General features: G+C 44.1%; 3 protein-coding genes across 3 annotated transcripts in view; all 3 read left to right on the top strand.

Annotated features, from left to right (window-relative positions):
* The window catches only part of LOC132983484 (chondroitin sulfate proteoglycan 5-like), a 50,022-nt gene extending 46,413 nt beyond the window's left edge, over positions 1-3,609 (top strand). The window contains 1 exon segment of the mRNA XM_061049801.1: positions 2,452-3,609. Within this exon segment, the coding sequence (XP_060905784.1) occupies positions 2,452-2,619 (168 nt within the window). The 3' untranslated portion in view covers positions 2,620-3,609.
* Positions 3,610-17,136: 13,527 nt separating this feature from the next.
* elp6 (elongator acetyltransferase complex subunit 6) lies at positions 17,137-20,779 on the top strand. The gene is made up of 7 exons (XM_061049800.1): positions 17,137-17,403; positions 17,551-17,629; positions 18,104-18,174; positions 19,171-19,313; positions 19,424-19,628; positions 19,732-19,893; positions 20,139-20,779. The coding sequence occupies exons 1-7, from the start codon at positions 17,350-17,352 to the stop codon at positions 20,265-20,267; spliced, it is 843 nt and encodes a 280-aa protein (XP_060905783.1). The 5' UTR covers positions 17,137-17,349; the 3' UTR covers positions 20,268-20,779.
* Positions 20,780-21,689: 910 nt separating this feature from the next.
* Positions 21,690-25,179, top strand: part of scap (SREBF chaperone) — a 41,558-nt gene continuing 38,068 nt past the window's right edge. The window contains exon 1 of the mRNA XM_061049807.1: positions 21,690-21,892. The gene's annotated coding sequence lies outside the window, so the exon portion shown is untranslated. The remainder of the gene's footprint in view (positions 21,893-25,179) is intronic.

Below are 25,179 nucleotides of genomic sequence, written 5' to 3'. Positions count from 1 at the left end.
GTGAGACTGGCCGTCGAGTACTCGGCTACACGGGGTCACCCCTACAACACATTTGGTCATTTCTGTGCACCAGGTAAAGATGACAGTGACGATCCTTATTTCCCACAAACACGATCAATGCTTGCAGAGTAGGATGTGTATTTAACTTGACTAAAAGTCACTCGGTGTGGGATTTTCTTCTTTCCTACTTTCTTATAGTGGTAGTGCCTGGTAGGGCGTGGTCTCAGTGCATTCAGCTGGACACGCCCGCAGCATCCTGGAGAAGTGATAAGTGATTAAAAGTTAACCTCAACAAATGTACATGTAGAGGTTTACGACTTAAAGGCTTCTGATGTGACCCTGAAACATGTTGTTGCACCTCGCCCCCTCACACGCCCGCTCAAAGACAAATGGACATCAGGAACAGTCTGTGTGCCTCCATCATCATCATCATCTTCATCATCGTCAGAATCCTGTTTATCTCTGTTCCCGCTTCCACCCCCCCCCCCCCCAAAAAAAAATGACACCCGCTCTAAAGTCCTTGTGACTCCGTGCCTCCCACCCACTGCCCACCCAACACCCCCCTGCTCCACAAGTGAACCACAGTGATATCCAACAAACAAAAACTTTTCCCAGTTTCACGCTGACGGGAGGACAGAGGGCCCCTACCCCGTTACCATGGAAGTGACGTATCCACACGTCCTGCCTGAAGTTACTATCTAGGCCAGCAGCCAGCGGGTAAATGCTCTCACTGATCTTACTTTCTAAAAAAAAAAAAAAAAAAAAGAAATTCCATTGATTCAAACATCCACTTAGGGTGTGTTTTTAAATGGCATCAGCCTCCGGATCAGGAGTATGATGTGTGTGTGTGTGTGTGTGTGTGTGTGTGTGTGTGTGTGTGTGTGTGTGTGTGTGTGTGTGTGTGCGCGTGTGTGCGCGTGTGTGTGAAACAAAGAGAGGCAGACGGACGCCCCGGGTAGCCAGGGCGCAGCAGGGTCGATGATGCCATGCAGTATTAATGGGGGATAAGAGGCTGGAAAAACAGAGCTAAAATGGACTCCGCAATCAATTTATTCTGACCTTAATTAAGTTCACGTGAATTGAATGAAAACCTTTAAAACACGTTGACGTTTTTTACCCCCCCCCCCCTCCCCCCTCCCCCCTCCCTCCCTAGCGACTGCTTGGGTATGTATGACGGTGGTACCCACAGATTAAAGGTCGGGGGCGGAGACTTTGATCTGCCTGTTTTGTTTAATTTTGTGACATTAGATGCAAAGTGGAGGTGAAGCAGGAGGTGATTCTGCATGAGCGATGGGTGCATATTTTAAAGCTCTTCTTGCATGTGGATGTGCATGTGCTCCCTGTGTTGCCTGAAAGGAGGAGGGGGGGGGGGGGGTTAGTTTCGCTCATGCAGCTCACCTCACCGCCTGCTGAACCAAACACAACATGCCAGCCGAGCATGATGACGATCAGGCAGCGGAGCCTCCTGAAATGGCCGCTGCGGAGACCGGCTTCCTTTAAAGTAACAAAACAAAAACATTTGATGGTATTTTCCTGCATTTTGGAAGTCTCTGAAGAATCTAACGTTGTTGTGATTTAAAAGGATTAGCCCTTTTCTTTCAGATCAAATGTGCAAAGCTGAATGTTTTATTTTTGCTTCAAAATCGCTTTTGGTCATTTCTGTACGATGTGATCTCCTGACTCTTAAAGTTTAAGCAGAAAACGTCCAATCAATCGGACGGTTTAAGAGTCACAGCGTACAGAAATGAAGGAAAATCGAGAGCTGCTCTGTAAAAGTCTGATGCCTAGTCTGAAGTCTGAAGCGAGCCTTAAGGAAAGGTCAGAAAAAAGAGCGTCCTGACGGTTTGTAGTGAAGTTGAGGTTCTTTAAAGCATGAAGGTGAAACTCGATCAGAGTGCATGGATCCAAAGAGAAACTCACAGCTCCTCACTTTTTAAAAGCTGAGAGTCCATCTTTGTTTCTTCAATGCAATCGGCAGACTGTAACATCAATATTGGATGGTTCTGCAAAGCACCAGATTACATTGGCAGGAAGGCCCGCCCCCTTACTAGCTTGACAGCCATGCAGTACAACCAATCAGAGACAGTGTTGCCGTAGCAGTAACATCATGTAAACATACTGATAGACTACTTCCTAAATTGGCACTTAATGTTGATATTGGACAAACTGTAGATGGGACGTGAGGTGCAAAATTGTCCAATATGGTTGTATTTTCTCGCCTCAAACATAGATGAACACGTCTTTGAAGTCATCCAGGTCTTATGTCTCGGTTAGATTTTGGAAAAAGAGTCTAAAAGATTTGTAAAAATTCACAACTTCATCCAATTGGCCGGCTCTAAATCGCTCTAAATCATGACACTGTGAACTCTTGTGGTGGTTCTAACTGTACTCTCTGCTCCCTACCCTCCACCCCCCCCCCCTCCCCCCCCACCTCCCCACCCCCCCGGGTAGGATGACCCTAACTCCCAGAACAAGCTGGAGGACCCGGTGAAGGCCCCGCCCAAGGAGGACGACTCCCTCAACATCCACAACTCTCTGACCCCCAAACACGAGAACCACAAGGTCCTGGGCGAGGAGAACTCCTCGGAGGTAAACTCACTGCAGAACAACATGATGTGAAAACACAAAACAAAAAAACGACCCCAGCAACCCCCGGCAACACGACAACGAAAAAAAAACGTCAAGGTGCGCCGGCAACGGAAGCCCCCCTCGAAACCCCTCCACCCCCCCCCCCCCTCCACTCTCTGCTGTTTCGCTGCCGAGTGCGCCTAACCGGTCAACCAACAACCAACAAACCAGCCTGTCAACAAACCAGCCAACCAACCCAGTCTGCAACCGTCTCCGACACGGCAACACTGCCACCGAGCGGCCTCTACCGCTGCAAAAAAACGTACACCACCACCACTACCGCCGCCGCCGCCACCACTGCCCCAGCTGAGAGTAAAACCCTCCACAAGCCTCACCCTGCCGCCGCCCTGCAAACCCCTCCCCTTTCCCGTCTTTAACATCCAATCACATCCCTGTTTCGCAGCCCCGCCCCCTTGTTGCTGTCACTCTACTCTCCCTTATCTCTCTTCCTTGCACACACACACACACACACACACACAGACACACACAGACACACACAGACACACACACACACACACACACACACACAAGAAGCATACACATACAGTGAAAAGAAGAAGACATGAACACGCTTATATGTACACACACACACACACACACACACACACACCTTCCCCTGCCTGCATTGGTGTATTTTGTAAAAAGAAAGAAATCATTACAGAAGTTTAAAATGTACGTAAAACGTCATTGTAAAAAAAAAAAATAAGATAAAGCTACTGAAAGGTTTTGATGTTTGTCTGACTAATCCAGTGAGTATGTATAAATATTGGAGAAAAAAATTTGCTTGGATTGATTTAAAAAAAAAAAAAGAAGAAGAAGAAGAAGAAGCAACACAATGTGTCTTGGTTTTCATTGATGTGATTTCTAATCCTTTGATGTACTTGTTTTTTGTTCTTTTTTTGTACTTTTTTGGGACTTCGAACAGAGAATAAAAACAAAACAAGATTCAGACAGTTGTTGAAATAAACCTTTTTAACATGATCTCTGTGGATCCTGCGTTTTCCTCTTGTGTCGTGTCCCCTTCCTTTTTAACCCTGAAAAACAAAAACACCGTCTGCATGGCTTCTAACACGAGCTTCTTAGATGTTTGTCATAGACATGCTGCCCTGCTTACATCACATAAACACAGGTTGAAGTATATTCTGAACACTGCTCCTACATTACAAAGTCAGTTATTATAGAATCTGTTACCACAGCAGCAATGAAGAGTTTGAAGAGATTCTTAAGGTCCTGACACACCAAGGAGACCGTCGGCTGTCGGCCCGCTGGTGAGCGGTCGTCCCCCTAGTTTTTTTTAAAAAAATTTTAAAGATTTATTTTTTGGCCTTTTTGGACTACAGCCTCCATACTTGGAGGCGCGCGCACTAACCACCGCGCCACCAGCGCCCCGATCATCGTCCTAGGTTTTGCAGTGTGTCAAACTTCGTCGGTACCCGTCGGCCCCATTTGGCTTTTTTTTTGCCCAATTCCACATGTTGAATCAGCTTGAGCCGTCGCCAGCGCGGTTGCGGGTAGGAATCTATCTGATTGGCTGTTCAGCTAAGCGAAACAGGAGAGCCAGTGCATGAGAAGAAAAGCATAAGCGCCTCTTCTATTCTTGTTCCACTAATAAAGCACCAAGGGTTGACAACGCCAGCGCCATTTTCTACTTTTTATCAGACATTATTCTGGATTAGAAGTATCTATATTACGAGTGTTGAGCGTCAGCGGTGAGAAAATTGTCTTCTCGTATCATAACATCGGTTTATTTATCCGCGTTCTTTCCGGTTTTCCTTTTTTGGAACGACGATTACAGACTACCGCCGACTGCTGGCATGGAGAGTTATTGCATGTGCGTGGCCGTCAGCTGTAGTCTTTGCGGTGTGTTCAACTGCAACTTTTTGGCCAAGACAAAAGGCGTCGCCCGCCGATGTCACAGGCGGCCTTCGTTGCCACTCGTTCTTTGCCGTCTGCTTGGTGTGTCAGGGCCTTTAGGCTATAGGGCGCCACAGGAATGAGTCCTAAAGCCCGGAAGTAAGTTAGCATTTGAGCGCCATGGGGTCTATCCTCTCAAAGTCAATGGGCATTATGAACAGGTTTTTGGTTAGACGCCTGAAATAGGTTCTGTGGTTAACACAAGCTTCAGAGATGTTGGCGTTTTGTTAGACGACATAAACTGCGTTAGGTAATTGATAGATAGATAGGAACTTTATGAATCCCTTGGGAAGGTTCCCTCAGGAAACTCAGATTTAATACCCCCACTTGTGAATTTGAGATATAGATTTAGACTTGTGTTCATCCAGAATATAATGACGGTTGTTCGACTCGATGTGGACATCTGCTAGCATAAATCATGAATCACCAGGTACCAGTCTGCTGCTTCTGCATGTTTCTTCCTCCTGAGACGCCTCCCTTCCTTCCAGCTGGACGCACGTCACAGACGCAGAAATGCACATAAAGGAGAATAAGAAGAAACCTGCTTAGCGCACAGACGAGGAGTGAAACATCACTACAACCAAACCACGTGTGCAAAAACATGCATGCCTTAGAGTCCTATGAAGTGGTTTACTGCACATTACATAACTCTTTTAAGGTAGTTGAACTTGTTGGTTGACACATCGAGTGATCAATGATCAAGCGAAACTATCCGCTGCACAAACAGGTGAGTGAGACGTTCAAATCCAGGGTTGAAATTCAAAGGATTGTGAGCACAAAGTCGATTTGAAACGACATCTTTGCATTAAAAGGACATAAGGGCCTTTCAGATAGGACGCAGTGTGTGCTGTGCTCGAAGCGGAGTGGAGTAGAGCGCAGAGCAGAAGGGGAGCGCACACCAGTAGAAAGCAGCGGCACATATTGTTAGGTGACTGAAACAGTAGTCGGGAAAATAGCTGCTTTTTGGACGCACAGGATGTCTGATCTTTCTGCTGCTGAGGAGAAGCTCCAGGAGAGACGAGCTGAGGTCTGCTTCTCAGCTCGTCTGCTCGTGCATGTAAGTGAGGGGGCGTGGCTTTTGGGGGAGCACAGAGGGGAGGGGACGGGTGCAGACGGGGCACTGAGGGAATGCTACTTTCAAAATCATGCTAGTTTTCAAAAATTAACAACCCTGCCTTTAACTACTTCAGTAAATGCTCCAGCTGCATGCCACAGGAGAGTATTAGGGCCAATAATAAACAAATAAATAATGAGAGGAGGAAGATTTATTTTCCATTGTGCACCTTGAGAATAAATTTGAAATGTCAAGAAAAAAGAGGCTGAAATTAAAGCTGTGTTACTATTCTGAGATAACAAGATTTATAAGTCAAGATCTTGAAAAATCAATCAAAATGTACTTGTTATCACAGGTAGTAAGGTAAAGTAAAATGTACGGCTGTATGTCCTCTCAGGGCTTCCGTAGCCGACAGCGTGTGTGAATTCAACGTCCTTCTTTAAATGGACGTGTTGAAATGAAGTCCTCATATTCATGCTGCCTCCCACGTATATTTCAGCTCCTCTCTATACAACTTTTTCCTCTATTCAGGAGGCAGAGCTGACACAATAGAGCACACACACACACACACACACACACACACACAAACACTCTCTCTCTCTCTCTCGCTCTCTCACACACACACACACACACACACACAAACACTCTCTCTCTCTCGCTCTCACACACACACACACACACACACACACACACACAAACACTCTCTCTCTCTCGCTCTCACACACACACACACACACACACACACACACACACACACACACCCACACACACACACACAAACACTCTCTCTCTCTCTCGCTCTCACACACACACGTGCACACTTACATTCATACATTCACAAAGCATCTGTCACTTTCCCATGCTCACTGCCACTCTCTTTCACACACTAACACACACACACACACACACACACACACACACACACACAACCACACACACACACACACACACACACACACACACACACACACACACACACACACACACACACACACTTCTATTCATGCAGGACTCTCAGTGATATAATGTTCTTTGTTTCCCTTTAAAAGAACGTAAACTAAAGTTGTGTCTCTTAAGGCGCCAAGTCATTTCAGACAAGTCTATTTCAAGTTTCGAGTAGATTGAGCAAAATCGCTCAGTCGAGTCTAGTTGCTAGCTCTTCAAAAAAAACTTTTTAAGTCAGCTGTGACAGGTCCAAGTTAAATTTCAAGTCATTTCAGGCAAGTACAAAATGAATGTCAAGTCATCGGAAAATAGTCCAAAGTAATTTACTATTGTTTTCCTCAGGTACAGCGCTTGCTGGGTGCTCTTCTCTGCTGATGCATGACACAGTTTTCTTGCAGTTTTTATGTGCGCATAAAAGTTAAAAAATCAAGCCTAGGAGTCCCAGCGCTCGATGTCACTTTGGGCGGAAGAAGCCAATCAAATAGCAGGCTTTCCTTCCGCTATTAATTCATTTCCCTCCTTCTCGTCTCGAAGCAAAGCAACAGCGAGAGCTCTACGTTCGCTTGAATCAGTTTTTACCCCAATTGCTTTATTTGCTCACCTGTAAGAACACCCAGCCACAGGTGCTCCCAGCTGTTTTGACCCCAGTTCTTCTTGTTTCTGTAGAGGCAAAGCCCAGCGTGACAGGTCTCTGTGTGTTCAGGCGCGAAGTCTTCAGCCGAGCCTGAAGTGGACAAATCCAGTATGAGTCGTATCTCGTCCAAGTCATGTCTCGAGTAAGCGCCTGATTAGTCAAATCACTCATAAGTGATGTTTCACATAACTCATAAAGAAGTCTTACTGCGGGGCCAGAGTGATGACTCTGTTTTCATTTCGGTGTTCATGTTGTCAGATTTGTATTCTTGAGTGTCTCATGCATCAAGAATCTATAGAACAGAAGGCTCGCCCATTTTTACACGGAGCGGCGCCCGGATGAACCGATGTGTGAACGCAGCAGGTAAAAGTTTAGAGCATGTGATCTCACTGTGGGCGAGTGGGAGGGGTGAGGATGTAGCGTGATGTCATTATATTTTCCTTCACTGTTGTGTTTGTTACTGTACTGATATTAAATATGTTATGACTTACTGCATCGGGCTAAGATGACACCGCCTACTGCCTACAACTTTATCTTTATTTTATTGATCATAGTTCTGCCCGACGCTCGTTTCGTATGTGCTTGTTTACATCCTGGTAGAAGAGCGGCTGCTGGTTTCAGCCTCGACCAACTGCAGGCCGCTGTGAAACATTTTGAGTTCATATCTTCACCTGCATTGTTGGCCTACAATTTGAAATATCACAGAATATATATTCACAGGCGATCCGTTATAAACCGTAGTCATAGCATTGTGTACTCAGCGCCTTAACCATAGACTGACTAAGAAGTAAACCAGTGCTTCCCAAAGTGTGGGCTGTGTGGGTACTGCAGGTGGGCCTCGAAAAGCCCTCCACCAAGTATAAAAATAAAATAAATATCACAATAATGAAGATTTACCACGAGTCAACCCTTTAAGTGATTATTAAGGCCTGTAATGACTATTCATGGACATAACGTTCAGTAAACATTGGTGTCTATCTTGCTGTAATATCCTTTTGTCATGTCCAATAATTTACCCTAACTGAATTTCGTATATCAAAGTGGGCCGTGGCAGTTTTAAGTTTTGGAACGGCTGGAGTAAACAAAAACAAGTTATCATGAGAAGGGGCGAGTGTGGGGTGAGAGCGTGAGACTTGCGACATATGTGTGAGTCTTTCGCTCAATGCGTGGCAGTTGGCAGCCCTGGAGAGCGCGTCCAATACAGATAACCTCCCGCTGTAAATGTGCGTGAGCGTGAAAGAAAAGGTCCTGAAAGTATCAGAGCGTTAACGTCCGAGTGTCAAACTACAGATTATAATTTTCACCTTAAAAAAAAAACTCCTCAGCCACTTTCCTTTTGGTCTGGGGTTGGGCTGGTCAAAATGTTTTCTTTTCAAAGTGTAATCTTATAAATCTCTGGATTGGTTTCCATAGCGATAGGGTTGCAACATCAATACACACACTCGCTCTTTCATGTGACTAAACAACCCTGAACGGGTCTCCGAGGAGGCCACGGCGTTGCCAACTCTTTGTCGGGTCCTCCTTTGGATCACTGAGAGAGTAACGGGTTAAACAGCGTTATTGTGGCGGATCCTTCCCAGGGTGGCGGGTGGAGGGTGGGGGGTCTGGGTGCACTTCTCTTTCTTCAAATAAATAAAGAGAGGGGGTAAGAGAGCATTTGAGACCCAAGAAGAAAAGAAGAAACAGCAGTGGGCACGTCACAAAAACAGCAACAGCCGTGATTATCAGCCTCTTTAATTCCTGTCAGACTCTTTGGTACACACAGAGAGCGACTTGTGAAAGTTGGCACAGGAAGCAGTACATGACTGCACATGCTCAAACACCTACACACAGACACTAGAAGAGGGAGGCTAAGAGTACCAGTGGACGCCATGGCAACAAGTGGGTATTACGCTACCAACAGCGAGAAGTGAAGCAGGATGGGGGAGGGGCCGTCATCCTCTGAGAGCAACACTTTATGTTCTTGTTTCTGAGGGAAGAAAAGTTATTTTTTAATTTATTTCAAAGTAAGGGACGATACAATTCAACTAACTCCTGTAACTCCGTCTGATTCTCTTATTTGGGCTTTAAAATGCTCAGTATTAGGGCTTTCACACTTCAGGAGATCTCCTGAAAAACTCAGGGTATTTCTTGTTCTCAGTTGTCTTTGTGAACGCAAACAACCAAATTTTTCGCTCAGATTTCACCCGGAGTTTCTCCTGCCAGACCCCAAGTATTTTTTCCTCAGCAAGTCTGAGTGAGCTGATGTGAGAACACAGCAGGATATTCTCCGGAGAATTCACCTCGAGCCAATGGGAGGGGGAGTGACGTCTATGTACTGTTACTGCTGCACGGTGCATAGAGTGTCTGCACGCGACCGCTACGATCTCCTGAGTCTGCTTGAAGAGGTGGTCTCGGGCACGATTCATATGCATTTGAGTACGGTCAGCGGGAGGCCCGGTTAGTCCTGGAGCAGTGTGAGTGCAGGCCAGCGGGGGAATGGGGATGGGGGGCAACCGTGCTTCAGCACGATGCGGGACAACTGGGCTTAGTGTGAGTGCGCCCTAAGCAGCATGCTGCGGTATTCAATAGCGAAGCCAATGCAGAATTGCAAAAATCTGCAGTTCCTGGAGTGTCCACCTGAGGCTGGCATCAAAAGCCAAAGAATCCCCATTAGGTCCCACATTTAACTGAATTCACAGCAGGAATAAATATCTTTATAGCATGATATGAAAAACCTTTGAAGGCTGGATGGCTCATGTTTTTATCTGGGCGGTGGGGGTATTTATATCTTACCCCTTTTGACGCTTTCATGCAAATAGGTTAAAAGGCTAAAAGAACACAGCTGTCAAATACATTAATTATAGGAAGGATATAAAGACAATTGTTAGATCACAAAGAGGACCGATTATAACCATTCTGGATATCGCCACCATCACACCGGATCCCGCTGAGTTAAGCAACCAGTGGTTGATCTGTGTTAATCACGGCTGTAACAGGACGCATTAACCCCGATTGAAGTGTGTTTGTGTGTGTGTGTGTGTGTGTGTGTGTGTGTGTGTGTGTGTGTGTGTGTGTTTGTGTTTGTGTTTGTGTGTGTGTCTGATGACCTTCCAAACATTTCAACTCGATCCCTCTCTTCCCCTCACTTTCTCTCTTTCACTCGCACTTATCTGCTGCTGGCGGCAATTTCATGCATCTTCAGACAGAGAGAGCGATGTTGCCATGGAAACCCTCTCCGATGCTACAGTCTCAGCAAACGAGCTCCAAACTCAGTGACCTCCCGGTTCCTCTGTTGTGTCACACACACACACACACACACACACACACCAAACAAACACATCTAAGGGCTGCAGGAGGCAGATTAAGATTCTCTGCTGCAGCTTTACAGTCATCCGGTGATAAAGTGTCGCCGATCAGAGCATTAAACACGACTCTTCACTTCACATCAGGTTCAAAGTTAAATCCTGCCATCTCTCCAGACGACCCTAATCCTCCCCTCCACAGCTGTCCAGCTGTCACTTACAGTTGTCTCGCTGCACTTACACACACACACACTAACACATGCGCGCACACACACGAGCATTGTCCTCCTCATGACACCCAACTGATTTTAGTTTCTTGACTTCACATCAGCAAAGACTGTAAATACTGACAATATTCAGTTTGTCTTCTTCTTTTATGGCTGCAGTGGATGACAGAGAGGATAATGAGAGTTAATGATCATCATCACCCTTCAATCTTTGATTGCACATTTGAAAGGGGGGCTGTCAAAAGTTCAGTCAAAGGTTGAAAACATGTATTGATCAGCAACTGATAACTCTGCCTCTCATAGCATATCCTGTAACACTTTTATAGTAGTTGGTGAAACATCGACTGTAAATATAAATGGACGAAGCGTCGTCACCCGTCCGTTCCTGCAGGGGGCGCTGGAGTCCCATCGATGGCGGCCTCCATGCTGGAAATGCTGTCTCAGTCTAACTTTCAGTCGACCTAACGACAGGCTGAGAGCTGGAGCTGAGGCGGGTTTTAAACCTCCTGACAAACTGTTACACCGCGCCCGCTTGTCAATCAGGTCAGCTATACGCCTTCAAAACTGATGAGTCATCAAAACATTCACCCCCGTACAGTGTGTGTCGATCGATGAGCTAATCAGACCTACTGTATTTGTTTGCTGATATTTTGAATGGGTGTGTATGTGACTTCCTGTGCTTCTGCAGCCAGCCTCAAGCGGACCCTCGACAAACTGCAGGTTGGAAACTGCTGGTGTAATCTGTAACATCACCAGCATCTGATGCATTTAGGATAAATTAGCATGGAAAGATATGAAAATGTCGAGGTAGGACTTAGCTTAAAGCAGAGTACTGAGTAATAGTCACACACAACACACAATGCTGTCAGTGTCTCAGCTTACTTTCATTTTCATTTCATCCAAGTGAGGCCTCCCTGCTCTCACTGCAGCTGGACTTGAAGGAGGCAAACAAAGAGCCCACTGGGGTATAAAATGTGCATGAAGGGCATTGAGGGGAAAAGGAAAGGAAATAGGAAACAGAGAACATGGTGGAGGCATGTCAAGATTTCCTTTTTTTTCCCCCTCTCTGCTGTTCCGAGTCAAACCTGCTGGGACTTGGGATTCATCAGCAGGCTGTGATTGGCTGACGCTGTGGTGGAATGATGGTGTTAGGATCTCGAAGGGGCCGCCGTGATTGGCTGATGCAGGCGCACACACATGCACGATGGAGCCACACACTTGAAACACACGCGCACACACACAAAGTCATGCATGGATGTGTGCAGAAACACACAAATACAAACTGTTTAATTAAAACAAAATGTGCCAACTGGATTCGGAAGCATGCACATAAAAACACACAGTGACACATGAATTCACACAGAAAACTGCACCGTGCTCTTAATTTAGAATCACACGCATGCACGCACACATGCACACAGTGCGCCTTACAAAGCCGCCTGAAAAGAAGGGATTGAAACCCAAAGGAAAGAGGAGAGAAGCGAGGGGGGGTAAAGTCTAAATGAATCGTTCTGGCACCGTCTAGTTTACTAATGAGGCTCTGAGGAATGCCGATGATCAGAACAGGAGCCTTTGGCTTCTTTTCTGATGGAAATGCAGCGATATATTAACTGTCTAAAGCAGAGCAAACCCCCCCATGCTCCCTTTCACCGTACTGAGCTACGTGTTGAATGAGCGACTGGTTTGGCAGGAGGGCAGTTTGATGGCAGCGACTTCAGAGAGCTGAGAGTGATGTCACCCAACTGTTCGCTGCAGGGAAGGCTGATGAAGAGGACAATGATGAAGCCGCTTGACTAAATAAATGATTGAATAGTTGTTTTATGTGGTCAGAGGAAAAAGTAAATCTTTGGTTGCAGTGATATGTCTTCAGCCTGTTCATCCTGACAGTATCTGTTCTGTACTCGCAAAAATATGGCCACATATTTCATCTGTGCAAACAAGCTAACCCTACATGCAATAACTCTTAGGTGAGGACCACTCATCATGTAACCAAAAGTTAGCGTTGAACTATTTCCATTATATAATGAACCCCTTCACATGAGCAGCCCTGCACCCTGAAATCTTCCTGACTTGCATGTCCACATAAGTACAGAGCTCCTAGATGTACAAATGTGTTGTCATTGTTGGTGTTGGTATGAGACAAATTTACCTCAGGGGACATGAAGTATATCGTATCATACTGTATCTTATCGCATAAGTTCAGATCGTACTGTATCCTGTCGTGTCATACTATATCGTATTTTGTTGTTTGGTGTCATAAAAGTTTAGGTCGCATCGTATCATGTTTAGATTGTTGTGATCGTATTGTATCACATCGAATCATATCACGTGTTGCGTCATTTAAGTTTTGATTGTTATGATTGTATCGTCTTGTCTTGTATCATATCGCATCGTGTCGCATCACATCACATTGGGTCCTGTTATATGAGTGTAGATCGTATCGCATTTTATCGTGCAGTATTTTTATTTTATTTTTTTCTATTTTAAATTTATCTAACCAGGAGAACCTCATTGAGATTAAGAATCTCATTTAGAAGAGTGCCCTGGCCAAGAGGGGCAGCAGCACGACAAAAAGTTACAGACATAAAACACAGAGTGATTACAAACACAGTTTAACACGTCCTGAGTCAGAGAACAGAAAGTCATTAGTCAAAGCATCTACAACCTGAAGCATCTTCCTCCAATACCTTCAATCTACTAAAATTATTTAAAGAAACCAGCTCCCCCTGTATAGTTATGATCGTCTCGTGTTGAATCATATTGCATCATGTCGCATTGTGTCGTATCCTATCCTATCGTGTCGTTATGCATCACATCTTATCTTGGACTCAGGTGTATTTTGCTGATTAGCAGTTAGCGCTTTTAAGCAGTTGTAGAGCCACCGTGCCACATTTAAGGGGCGCTACTGGCAAAGACATTACACCTGAAATAGACATGATAGCATTGTTATTGTGAGACTGTTAGCATGACAACATTAGCGTGGAGCCCAAAGCACAAAGTCAGCCTCGCAGAGCGGCTTGGTCAGTCTTGATTTATACACAAAAATCTGTGTCATGACAAGTTTTTATCTCAATAGTATTTTTAATTCATTCATTCATTTTTGTTCAGGATCAGAATATAAAGTATGCTATAAGTCATTAACCAGCTGATATCTGCATTGTTAGGTGGCCATCAACTTGGAGATCCACCTCATGAAGAGGGCTAAGTTACGTCGTTCTTCCACGGGTCCTTTAGCCCGCTATGACATCTACCTCAGCAGAATGCCAAAACCCAAACCAAGAGTCCAGAAGCTGCCCCGTGCAAAAACTGCAAACGGCCCCAGCAGACCTAAGGGCCGAGTGCTACGGTGGGAAGACGACGTGTACCCTCCTCCATCTCCTCCTTGCTCCATCTGCAGCCCCGTCAGCACTCGCTCGCTGCCTGCCTCCGTGATCTACGAGAGGCCCAGACCGTGGACTATGAACCCTTACACCCCCTGATGAACTGAACCTGTCCTGGATGCCATCTTGAAAATGGTTCTGTGAATGTATACCTAAAACTTTTTAGCATTTTTAATGTACGAAACAGGAAGACGGAGCATGATTTAGAGGTGTTATTGTTGGAACAAACATGGAGTGTACCTTAGACCTTATGCTATTTTGTACTTTGCTTTAGAAGAACTTTTAACCTCCTCTGGCAGCTGTCAACCAAGCAATTGGGTGTCTTCAGGAGAGGAAAAATTGTTTTTGGAGACACATACACACTTGTGAAAAAGTTCATGGCATGTTTGAAAAACTGACAATTGTACAAAACTAATTATTTTTGCATCTTTGCTTCTTGCTTTTCCTTTAGTTGTTAGATTAATAACTATTAAATGGTCTACATTTTAAAAAGCTGTTTGAAAACGTACATAAAGTGCGCAATAAGAATATTTTTTAAAAGGAATAATGTGTGACTTTTTGATCCAGTAGATGTCGCCCTTGAGCTCCAGCATGAAACCAAAACAAGCTGCTGTTTGGCCACGCCTCCTCCATACTGAAGCCTCCGCTCTCCTCCAGAGACACACCTCCAACCCCTCTCCACTCAAATTCACACGAAGGACTTAAGCTCAAGCTGCGCACAAAATTGTCCTTACTCGAACTGCAGTCACCTGTATCCTGCATTGTTGTGTTAGCATGCCAATGTTAGCGCTCTTTAGTTAGCTCGTAGCTTCACATTGCGTGTAAACTGACACAGAATGATCGTGATCTAAAAACTCTTACTAACATCCAAATAATCAGTGAGTATGTTCTTCTTCTTCTCTCTAGTCCTTGACTAAAACAGCTTTTATACACAAGGGGAGGAGCCGGCCGTCCCGTCCATGTAAACACGGCTCTGACAACAACACAGCCAGCGGGACTCGAGCTTCTCACTCATTGTAGACAGTCATGACTCAGAGACACATTTACACAGGAGATAATGCATTTATGATATATTTAAGTGTAACATGTTGCACACTCTTGTTTATAACAGAATAAACTGTTGTGACACTGCTGAACCTCAGTGTCTTGCTCAGGAACACTTCAGGGACTGTGTGAGTTTCTAACCTCTCATAACCTTTGCAGAGACAGAAACATATAATTTATTTATACATTCATGAATCTGTTCAAACAAAAACAGGCAGTTTGCAAACAACAAGACAGCTCACTGCAGTTATCTATATAACTCTTCACAAATGACACAGTATCCTGATCCTGATGATGCTGTAGCTGTAGTCATCTCAGAAGACTGCGCCCGCTCATCCCAAGTTACATACAGAGCAAAAAAGTGCAACAAGGCAGCACTGGGAACGAAAGAGAAGGCCCGCTCACTAACGATCACGTTTCTTCCAGAAGTCTCCTTCAGGTGATAATTGTTGAAAACATTTTGCTGTTTTTGTATCGCCCTGCCCCACTTTTCAGAAAATGTGTGCTCAAACAGGCCGTTTGGAGATTTTCCCTTCATGACATCACAAAGGGCAGTAGCCCCTCCCCCAGGTGGATGACACTCCCACAGCGAGGTGTTTGTTCTGCCCTCTGAGTCTGCCTTCTCACATTTAAACAATAGGACATGGAGCGAGAAAGCCCGAGACACCCAAGCCCTTCCAGAGAGGGGGCGTGGTCAGACACAGCTCATTTACATATTTAAAGGTACAGACACAGAAACAGCCTGTTCTGAGCAGGGCTGAAATAGAGGGGTCTATAGACATGATCAAATACAGGATCAGAGTGGATTTAGAACAAGAAACTTCACAGACATGTTTTGAGGAGCTCTGAGACTTTATCTTAAACTGGTTGAAGAGGAGGAGAATATGTGACCTTTAAACTCCGAGCCATTAGACTTTGACTGTAACACCTAATAAAACTCAGAAACAGTGATGTTCGTAGTCAGGTGTAAATAATCAAACACCAACCCTTGACCTCAGGAATGGCATCACTCTGTTTTAGATGTTTGGCATTGGTATGTTAGTCTAGTAGGCCATTATGAAATATGGTTAAAGATTAAAATGCAGATGCACTGCAGTCATAATCTTCATGTGTTTGATATGAAGCAGATCCAGAGCGACACACTGCCCCCTGCTGATCGAAAATATGATCATGTGCTGCTGGCTGATGCTCTCCCATTTTACCTTGGAGTGTTTTATTCAGCTGTTCTGCAGGATGCTGGAGGAGAATAAGATGGATGACTTACAATAACCAGACAGGATTTGATCACCAGATAAGCTGTGTGCACGTTTTCTGTGTTTCTATCGAAGGCTGACAGAACTACACACATTTATTTTGTCTGCACTGATCTTTAAGGGTGGATGATAACATATGTATTAAATATTTATAAAACAACAAGAGGGCTTCATGTCTTCATTTGAACATTAAGTTAACACCTGCAATAACATGTCATCAGTGTTTAGGATGGTATGATAGTCTTGTTTGTTAACAGCTGCATATTAACACATCCATATACAGACACAAAAGTTGTCAGAGCAAATTGTTAATAATTCACAAAGGATGGAGAACCTGAAGAACCTCAGTTTTCTTTACCTCAATTTTTATTGACACACCTTGGGATTGGACAGTTTTTTTTGAATGCTAATAAAAACAAGAAAAATACCTGTAGGTGACGCTGTCGTCAAACAAACGCGGACAGCAACGCATCGAAGAAGTCGCAATCGTGGGTGATTTTATAGCAAAGATCGTCTATGTATACAAGATGCACACAGCTGTCGCCATGGAAACCAATCAGTGACAGACCCAAGGTATTTGATTTACCGGTACCAAAAAACAAAAATAAAACGACGTGCGATGTTCGGTCTTCAAAGTCGATGTTATATATTCGTTGAGATGGAGATTAAACGTGAAATACGGAAACGGCAAGACGTTGCTTCCGACTCGATTGCGGTCTGAATGAGTTGTCCATATTTATGTGCAGAGTGAGACCTCCTGTCAAGCTTCTTGACATCTTTGGAAGCATGCTGCTCGTCGTTAGCACAGCAGCTAGCTAGCACAGTGAAGAGGGAAACAGTCAAACTAGAGCGAAATTGAAGCTTTGACATTTCTTTTAAACGTAGGAAAATATATTGACAATTTCTGCTTTCACGACTGATGCTGTGGCGTCACTTTGGCTCGCTTAAAACTGTTTTAAAACGTCGTAATATCAGTTGGTTTAGCCATGTTTACAGAGCTAAACAGCATCCTTAACACCTCTCCAGACACCATCACACAGGTGAGAAGATATCTTATTTATAAACACAACATCATTACACTTTGCTTTATCACGGTGTAAATCCTCCTTTTGAATGCTAACATATGCTTGTGTAGTGTTGACCAAACATTAGTCCCAACTGTATATTTACAGTGTTTTTGTCTTCAGGGAGAATTCATCTTAATCTCAGACAGAAAGAGCGATGCCTCTTTTCTCATTCACCACTTCCTGACGTTTTACCTGAAAGGTAAGTCATTAACACCAGAAAGTCCGGTTTAACACTCTGTTTCAGTAAGGTGTGTGTTTTTTTTTTTTAGTTTTCAGCTAAGGAAAGGTTTTTCTTTTTTTTTTTTGTCTAAGTTTTTTGTTGAAGATAAAAAACCTTGAGATTCTGAACTACAGCCACAGATTTTAGTTAGTTGGGCTGTGGCTCAGTTGGTAGAGGAAGGTAGGGGGGTTCGATCCCCAGCTCCTGCAGCCACATGTACGGTGTGTCTTTTGGCAAGACACTTCACCCCAAGTTGCTCCCGCTGCTTTGTCGGCGGCGTGCGAATGTGCATGAATGTGATGAGTTAATACTGATGGACTCTTTTCACAGCAGCCTCTACCACCATCAGTGTGTGAATGTGTAGGTGTGACCTGTTTTGTATAAGCGCTCTGAGTTGTCAGAAGACTAGAAAAGAACTAAACAAGCTCAAGTCCATTTACCATTTTATTTCAGCACGCTGCAGAGTCTGCTTTCTGGGTCTGGTGCAGTCTTTCAATCATTACCATGCAGTCAGCCAGAGATTGGTGAGTCTCCACTCTTCATCATTTTATTACATATTATATCGATTTTTAAATGAAGTTCATCTACGTCACAGCCTCCTTGACAGGTTTAAAATTAAACCCAAACTGCTCAAAAAGCAATAAGGACTAGGAACATTTAGGACGCCACACAATTTTCTTTACCCCCAAACTTAATTTGCGGGTTAAAGGTAAGTAATAAATCAAACCAAACAACAGGGACAGGAGACCCCGGCAAAAAAAAAGAACCAAAAGATGGAAAGGTACAAAGCCAACCTTGCAATGGGGCGTCGCTCTCGGTGCATGCATGGATAAGAAAACAAATATCCGGGTTGGGGAAAAAGAGAAAACATGAAAAAAAAAAAAAAGGAGAGCAAAGAGCTCCTCGCCTTCTGCTGTATGTTTGTGTGCAACCTGGATTCTTCTAACTGGCTCCGTTAAAGGTCACATATTCTGCAAAATCCTCTTCACCATGTTCCTCTAACACTAATATGTGTCCCTAGTCTGTCTACAAACCCCCCAATGATGAGAAAAGTCCATCCTCTCCGTCTTTTGCCTGCTCCACTTTTCTGAAAATGTGCCTGAGTAACTGAGTTAATCTTGAATTGCTGCATTAAAAAGTGTTTGTAGAGCATCTATTATCACTCACTGTTTAAATAAAACGTACATCATAAATAATCAAAAGGCCACTGAGGCATCATGGGAATGTGGTGTACGCAGGCTAAAGAAGTCCATTGTCCATGTCAGAAGATCTGTGATTCTGATGGATTATTCTGCAAACAAAAAAACAAAGAAAATCACCTCTCCTGCTGAATCTCTTAGGCCCACCCAGGTGCATGCTGGTCCTCCACCTGTCTTCTTACCTGTATAACCTCAAGTGCCCACCGCGTTACCCAAATACCAAACTAGATTCTAACAACAAATCAAACGCTCCTTCACTCACTAACACTTTAATACATGTTTGTGTGTGTGCTAATCTGTTCTGGTGTTGTGTGTCTTCAGGGTGTCAGCTTATTACAGGCCAAAGAAAAAGGTCAGCTGGTCTTCCTGGAGGGACTGAGCGAGTCGCTGTCTGTTTTGAGTCCTCGAGAAACCAACACGGGGAGTCATCTGGGCCGAGGAGGCGAAGCCATGGACTTCCTCAGGTACTCAAATACAAATCACATTCTGTTGTTGTGTGATTATGTCTCTGGATCACCCTGTAAGAGCAACACACAACCAGTGGAAGAGCTTTATTCTGTCGACCTCCCTTCAGAGATCCTGCCGTCGGCCTGAAGAGCCTCTACGAGTTCGTTCGGTCCAGTTTGAGCAGTTCTGAAGGGTCCGATGGGGCAGAGGAGTGGGGACCCCCGGTGCTGCTTGTGGACGACCTCAGTGTGCTGCTGAGCCTGGGGGTGAGCGTCGGAGCCGTGCTGGACTTCAGCCACTACTGCAGAGTCACCGTCTGCTCGCAGCTCAAGGTTAGATTCCTGCTTTCAAAGCACCTCCACCAGCTTGAATTTTCTCTCATTTAAGACATTTGATCAAGTCTCATCATCACCTTCACTTTGACTGCGGCTGCAGGGCAATGTGGCGATGCTGGCACGCTGTGGCGGGGAAGAAGAGGAGGACGATGGAGACGATGAAGGCTCCGAGAAACTTCTGAAGGGTCTGACCCACCAGTGTAGCCTCACCCTACATGTACAGGGTCTACCCACTGGCTACTGCAGGGACATACATGGACAGGTATGTGTGCGTTTGTCTGTGCGGTGTTCCTCACTCTGACTGGTCGTGCACACAGCCTGTTACAGAGCACGCCCAAACACACCCGAGGCCGTGCACACTCTGTCCGAGCCGGAGTTTTGAGCTGTAGTTCACGAGGAACCTACAAGACATGAGAGCTCAGGAGCTCCCAGGAAAATGTGGTTATAAAAGACAAAGATTTGTCGATGTAATAATGTAAGTACTTGTATGTTGCTTTTTGATTTCAGGTGGAGGTGTGTTGGAGGAGGAGGAGACAATGTGAAGGGAAATACACACCGAAGAAACTCTTTCAGTACAAGGTCCATGATAAAGGAGCGTCCTTCTTCGCTCCTGGGACGTCCAGCGCTGTTCTCTAGTTTTATCACCATTACCTGCCTTTGGTCTCTTTTACGTGTTACAACTAACTCTTATTTGTTTACATCACCAAGAAATACAATGTTGGTTGTTTAGCTGAAGTGTGAACCCAGCTCTTTAGCTGGATGATCACTTGTTTAAAGGCGCACTCACACTAGGCAATCAGTACCATGCCTTAGAACGCTTCACTCTCAAAGTCCAGTCCGTTTGACTAGTGTGAGTGCTCCTTTCTGTGCTCAAGCACGGTACACTTCCTCTGCCGTGGCTCGCTTAAAAGAGGTGTGCTTCGACACGGTTACAGTTCATGCACGAGCACAAGCACGTGTACACAACGTGGACAGCCTTTAATATTGCGAAATCCCGGAGTGTTCTGTCTGTATCTGACTAACATGACTCAAAAAAAAAGCAACATAGTCAGTAATGTAGCTGTCTTGTTCTCTGTGTTGTTCTCCGATGTGTGGACGCGGACTCGAACCTGCGTCCCTTGTATTTAAAATAAAACAAAAAAACCTGAGTCCCCCTGTCTTGTAAACTCAGCACGCTTCCTGATCACATAAAGCCATGCATGTGTTGTATTACGACGTTATGAACGAGAGGTAACCGTGCTTAGGCCCGGTTAGTCCTGGAGCAGTGTAAGAGCAGGCCAGCGGGGGAATGGGGAGGGGGGGGGATAATGGTGCTTAAGCACAGTGCAGGACAACTGGGCCTATTGTGAGTGCGCCCTTAAAGGCCAAGTTTGAACCCGAGACTATCTGTAGGGAATACACCAGGATCCTGCTACCACACCTCTACTCCTTTGATTCTGTTTTTATGTAGAGTGCAAACAAAACGGGACACTTTCTCTGGATATCCGGCTGGTTTGCTGAAATCCAGACTACGGTCCATAATCTGTAAAGGGATGATTCTCACGTGTGTGTGCAGACAGCATGCCATGAATGCAGACTGTGTACAGTTGTGATCTATAGTGAACATTAAAGAGAATAGTGCTTCACCTCTACCTATCAGAGTTTGGGATTTAACATGAATACAACTTGCTGCTCTGCACGGCCCTGCTCCTCATCCAGCCATTGATGACAGTGTGACTTAGAGCTCCACAGCTGATTCTGGTCTCCACCTTCAATTTCTGCAAATTAGTTAAATTTGAAGGTAGACGATACAGAGGATTTTCTTCTGTTTAGATGCAATGGGTTACAATAGTCTAGTCTGGACGGAAAAAAATACATGCGTCGGAATCTCCAACTCAGCATATGAGATAACTGATTTCCATTTTGGCAATATTTCTGAGTACTGACATGTAGATCAAAAAGCATTGCCTGATCACAAAAATATGTTTTAAATTTAATGGATATGGAGTTATACCTTTATTACACACTAGAGGTCGCCCTGTCTCTACTGTACACGCTGCAGGGTGAGAGGTCGGAGTTCAGAGGTCCCTGTGGTGTTTGACAATTAGTGGATTTGAAACGCTCCTCCTGCACCTTAGTATCACATTCCAGTTAAACCCCAAAAAGCAAAAGGAATATCCCGACTGTGGCTCGTCACTTTTACTCAGGAGGATCCGACCAGATCATCAACAACAACAACATCATAAACATCATCTGAGGATCTCTGTCTGAAGTTTACCCAGGCAAGTGGAGCTTCATCCCTTATAGCGTTAGCTCCCATGCTAACGTGAGCTACCTCTGAAAGCATGGGGAGCTGCTGAATTATCTCATGACATAACATTAGCTGCTAAGAGTTAAGTACAGCCATGGCAACGAGATAACAGCCGTCGGGTTTTCTATTGTAAAAACCAGATATGAGCCCCAGACACGCAGAACCGTGTTGTGCACATTTAACGTCGCCTATGTGCTAATACGGCTAACTTTAGGGGTTATTTAGATATAAACTATTCCCTGTGTCACATTTACAGCCATGTTAAGACGGTGTTGTTAACCTTGGCCCATTTTTAAAACACGTAGGACCCTTTATCTTTAAGGTTATTTGTACAGTTCATAGTGATTGGGAACCTGGTTAGCAGGTGTTCTATCGAAATTGGCTACCATGCGGCTCTGTGCTGTACATGGTGCATTATTCGTCCAAAGAGAAATGCCTCCTCTTAAATATTAACTACATGTGTAATTATAGAGTGTAAAAACATGAATCCTGTTTCCTTACAGTGAAAATGCAGTGATTAGTGGTGTTTGATAGTGGTTCTGTACTGGGAGGATTATTTTAAAGGCGATTATTGCCCTTCGAGATGTACTTCGCCTGAAATCTTCAATAATACATTACCAAAACCTGCTCATCATACTCGTAATAATTTGTATGGAGTAAGTAGTTAATATATATTACGTTATTGTTACCTAGAGTCATTATTTGATATCGTTTTGCGCTATGGGATCATCACTTTAACAAGGTAGCACATCTCGACGTAACACCCGCTTCCAACGTTCGCACTGCTAAGCTAGCTGCTATGCAAGCTGTCATGAACGTTAGCCTTTAGCTTCGTTGCTATCACAAGTTTTCAACCCGGGAAAGTCACAATAATTAGAAGTTAAACTGATATATTTTCATTATGTCGTGGTTGTGAACCAAACACATTTGATATACATCTCGAAAATGTTGTTCACGTCGATGTTAAAGTGCTATGGTAACGGGATTTTGTTTACTCAGTCCAAACACACTGCTCATTAAGATAGCTCACAATGAGAGGGGTTTATGGTTCATTTCTACAGTTTCTCTGGTTTTATTTATTCTCACTGATGTAACCAAGTTAAATGTTTTATTAAATGTTGAGTAATTTAAAAAAAGGCACCTTGAAGGATAATGGCAGCTCAGTTAAAAGGAGCTAAACTAGATGACAGGTTTAAAAGAAGGTAAATAAATTCTCCTTCATAGGAAACAGTACGGCCTCTTTCTGTGTTATCATCTGATATTTGAATGGCGTTGAAAAGTAATGCATTAGAATATCATTTACATGTTCCAGCTCGGTGGTTTTGTTCACCTTCTCAGATGTCACAAAGGTTTCACATAAGCTATGCATCATTGAGATTAACAAAGTCATTTACAAGAGTGTCCTGACCAAGACAGGCAGCAGCACATTTAATAACAGAGCAACCACAAATTCAGGTCAACACATCCTGAGTCCCGGAGCGGAAAAGTCGACAGTCAAAGCGTCTACGACCCGACACATCTTCCTCCAACACTTTTAATCTACTTTTTTAAAAAGATGTAAAGAGACACAAATCCTCCTGCAGCAGCTCCTCAGGTCACAGGAGCAGCGTACCACTTAAAACTAATTTTCCCCGTTTCAAGACGCACTTTAGGGACAGATAGCAAGAATACGGTTTGTGACTAGGTCACAGAGCAAAGACTGAAACTACCAGCCCTTTCACATTATTAAAATTACACAAGTATGAGGGGAGCTGGGGCACTGGTAGCCTAGTAGTTAGTGTGTTCGGCCCGTGTACAGAGGCTGTTGTCCTCGAGGCTGGCGGTCCAGGGTTGCTCCTTTCCCGCATGCCATTCCCCGCTCTCTCACTGCCTGATTTCTGTCTTTCTTATCTCGTCAATGAAGGCACCAAAGACTTCCAAGAAAACAGAAAAGTCTGTACACTCAATGCCCTTTAAACGTTTCATAATCTGGGTGGGTGGAGCAGCAGCGTACTGATCAACAACGGACTAGCCAGCTCGATCATACAGTACACTAATGAGTTGGTGCTTTATAGTTATGAACGTCCGTGCACCATGGTATACAGTATCAAAAGATTGAAGGCACTGAGAAGAAGCCTGCATCATATAAAACATCACCATAATCGAGCAGAGGCATAAAAGACGTAGCAACAAGACGTTTCTTTTGCAGCAAGAGAAAAACAAGACTTAAATTTAATCAGCTGCAACTTTAACCTCTTTATGAGTTGCTGAACATGCATAGCTTTAAATAATAATCCAAGATGACACCGACTCAATCACATCACCCTGAGAGGTAAAAGTAGAAGGCAGGTTCAGTGGCTTTTAGTTTAGTTTTAGCATGAACTGCTTGCAAGACAGGAAACCAACTTTTCTCACTGACATGTTGAGGTTAATACAGTGTGTAAAATGTCTTCTGCAGGAAACCTATTCTGAGCTTTTTTGTCTTAATGAAACACCTCTCGACTAAATCTTAAAGCCCCCTGATACAAATCTAAAACCACACTTTATTTATCTGATGCCAGTGGCTTGTTTGTCTCTCCCCGTGCATCCCTGATAGCACTCTGTGCTAGCTTGTTCCTGGCAGGTGATGTTGCGACAGAGTTGCATCAGCCCCTTCACCCCTGCATGTGTTCACTGTCTTGTGAGAACACTTTCACCATTTTGTCCTGTGATCTAGATCGTGATGGCAGTTACATGTGTGCTGAAATAGAGTAAGAAACACAGCACTCATACTTCAGACAAAATAATACTTTTTAAAGATGTTATTATAGAGGGTAATGAAAGAGCTTTTTAGTTTGAGCAGGAATGTGCAAGACCTGGCTCAGGGAGTAAGGTTGTCAATACTTTTAATACTTTTAATACTTTTGGCTAGCATGTGTTTTAAAATCATACAATCTCTGTGATCATTTTTAAATAATCTACAGTATAACAGTAAAAATCTATTTCATAAGGCAGGTGCGTAAGGGATTGAAATAAATCCATCAAAAGTTTATAGCAAACACTTTTACACTCACTGAATTGATGTAGTATGCGAGTATTTGTATATTTCAGAGTAGACTGTGCAGTTTAACAGCATTTTTTGGTCATTAAAAACAGGAAAATACCCAATGTTAGTAGGGCCTGACAGATATGGTATTTTTGGGGCGGAGAGGAAAAAATCAGATACTCCAATACCGATATAATGGCCATCATTTTTCTCAGATCTATGTTCGATCTGTATAGATATTAGAGCCTGACCGA

This window comes from Labrus mixtus, chromosome 11, assembly GCF_963584025.1.
Source record: "Labrus mixtus chromosome 11, fLabMix1.1, whole genome shotgun sequence".
NCBI classification, from domain to species: Eukaryota; Metazoa; Chordata; class Actinopteri; order Labriformes; family Labridae; genus Labrus; species Labrus mixtus.
The sequence above is the reverse complement of the archived record's forward strand: the minus strand, read 5'-3'. Positions and strand labels throughout refer to the sequence as shown.

Coding starts and splice junctions, on each gene's coding strand:
- elp6 (XM_061049800.1), top strand. CDS start 17,350: ATGTTTACAGAGCTAAACAGCATCCTTAACACCTCTCCAGACACCATC. Junction 18,175..19,170: donor ATGCAGTCAGCCAGAGATTG/GTGAGTCTCCAC, acceptor GTGTGTCTTCAG/GGTGTCAGCTTATTACAGGC. Junction 19,894..20,138: donor GCAGGGACATACATGGACAG/GTATGTGTGCGT, acceptor TTTTGATTTCAG/GTGGAGGTGTGTTGGAGGAG.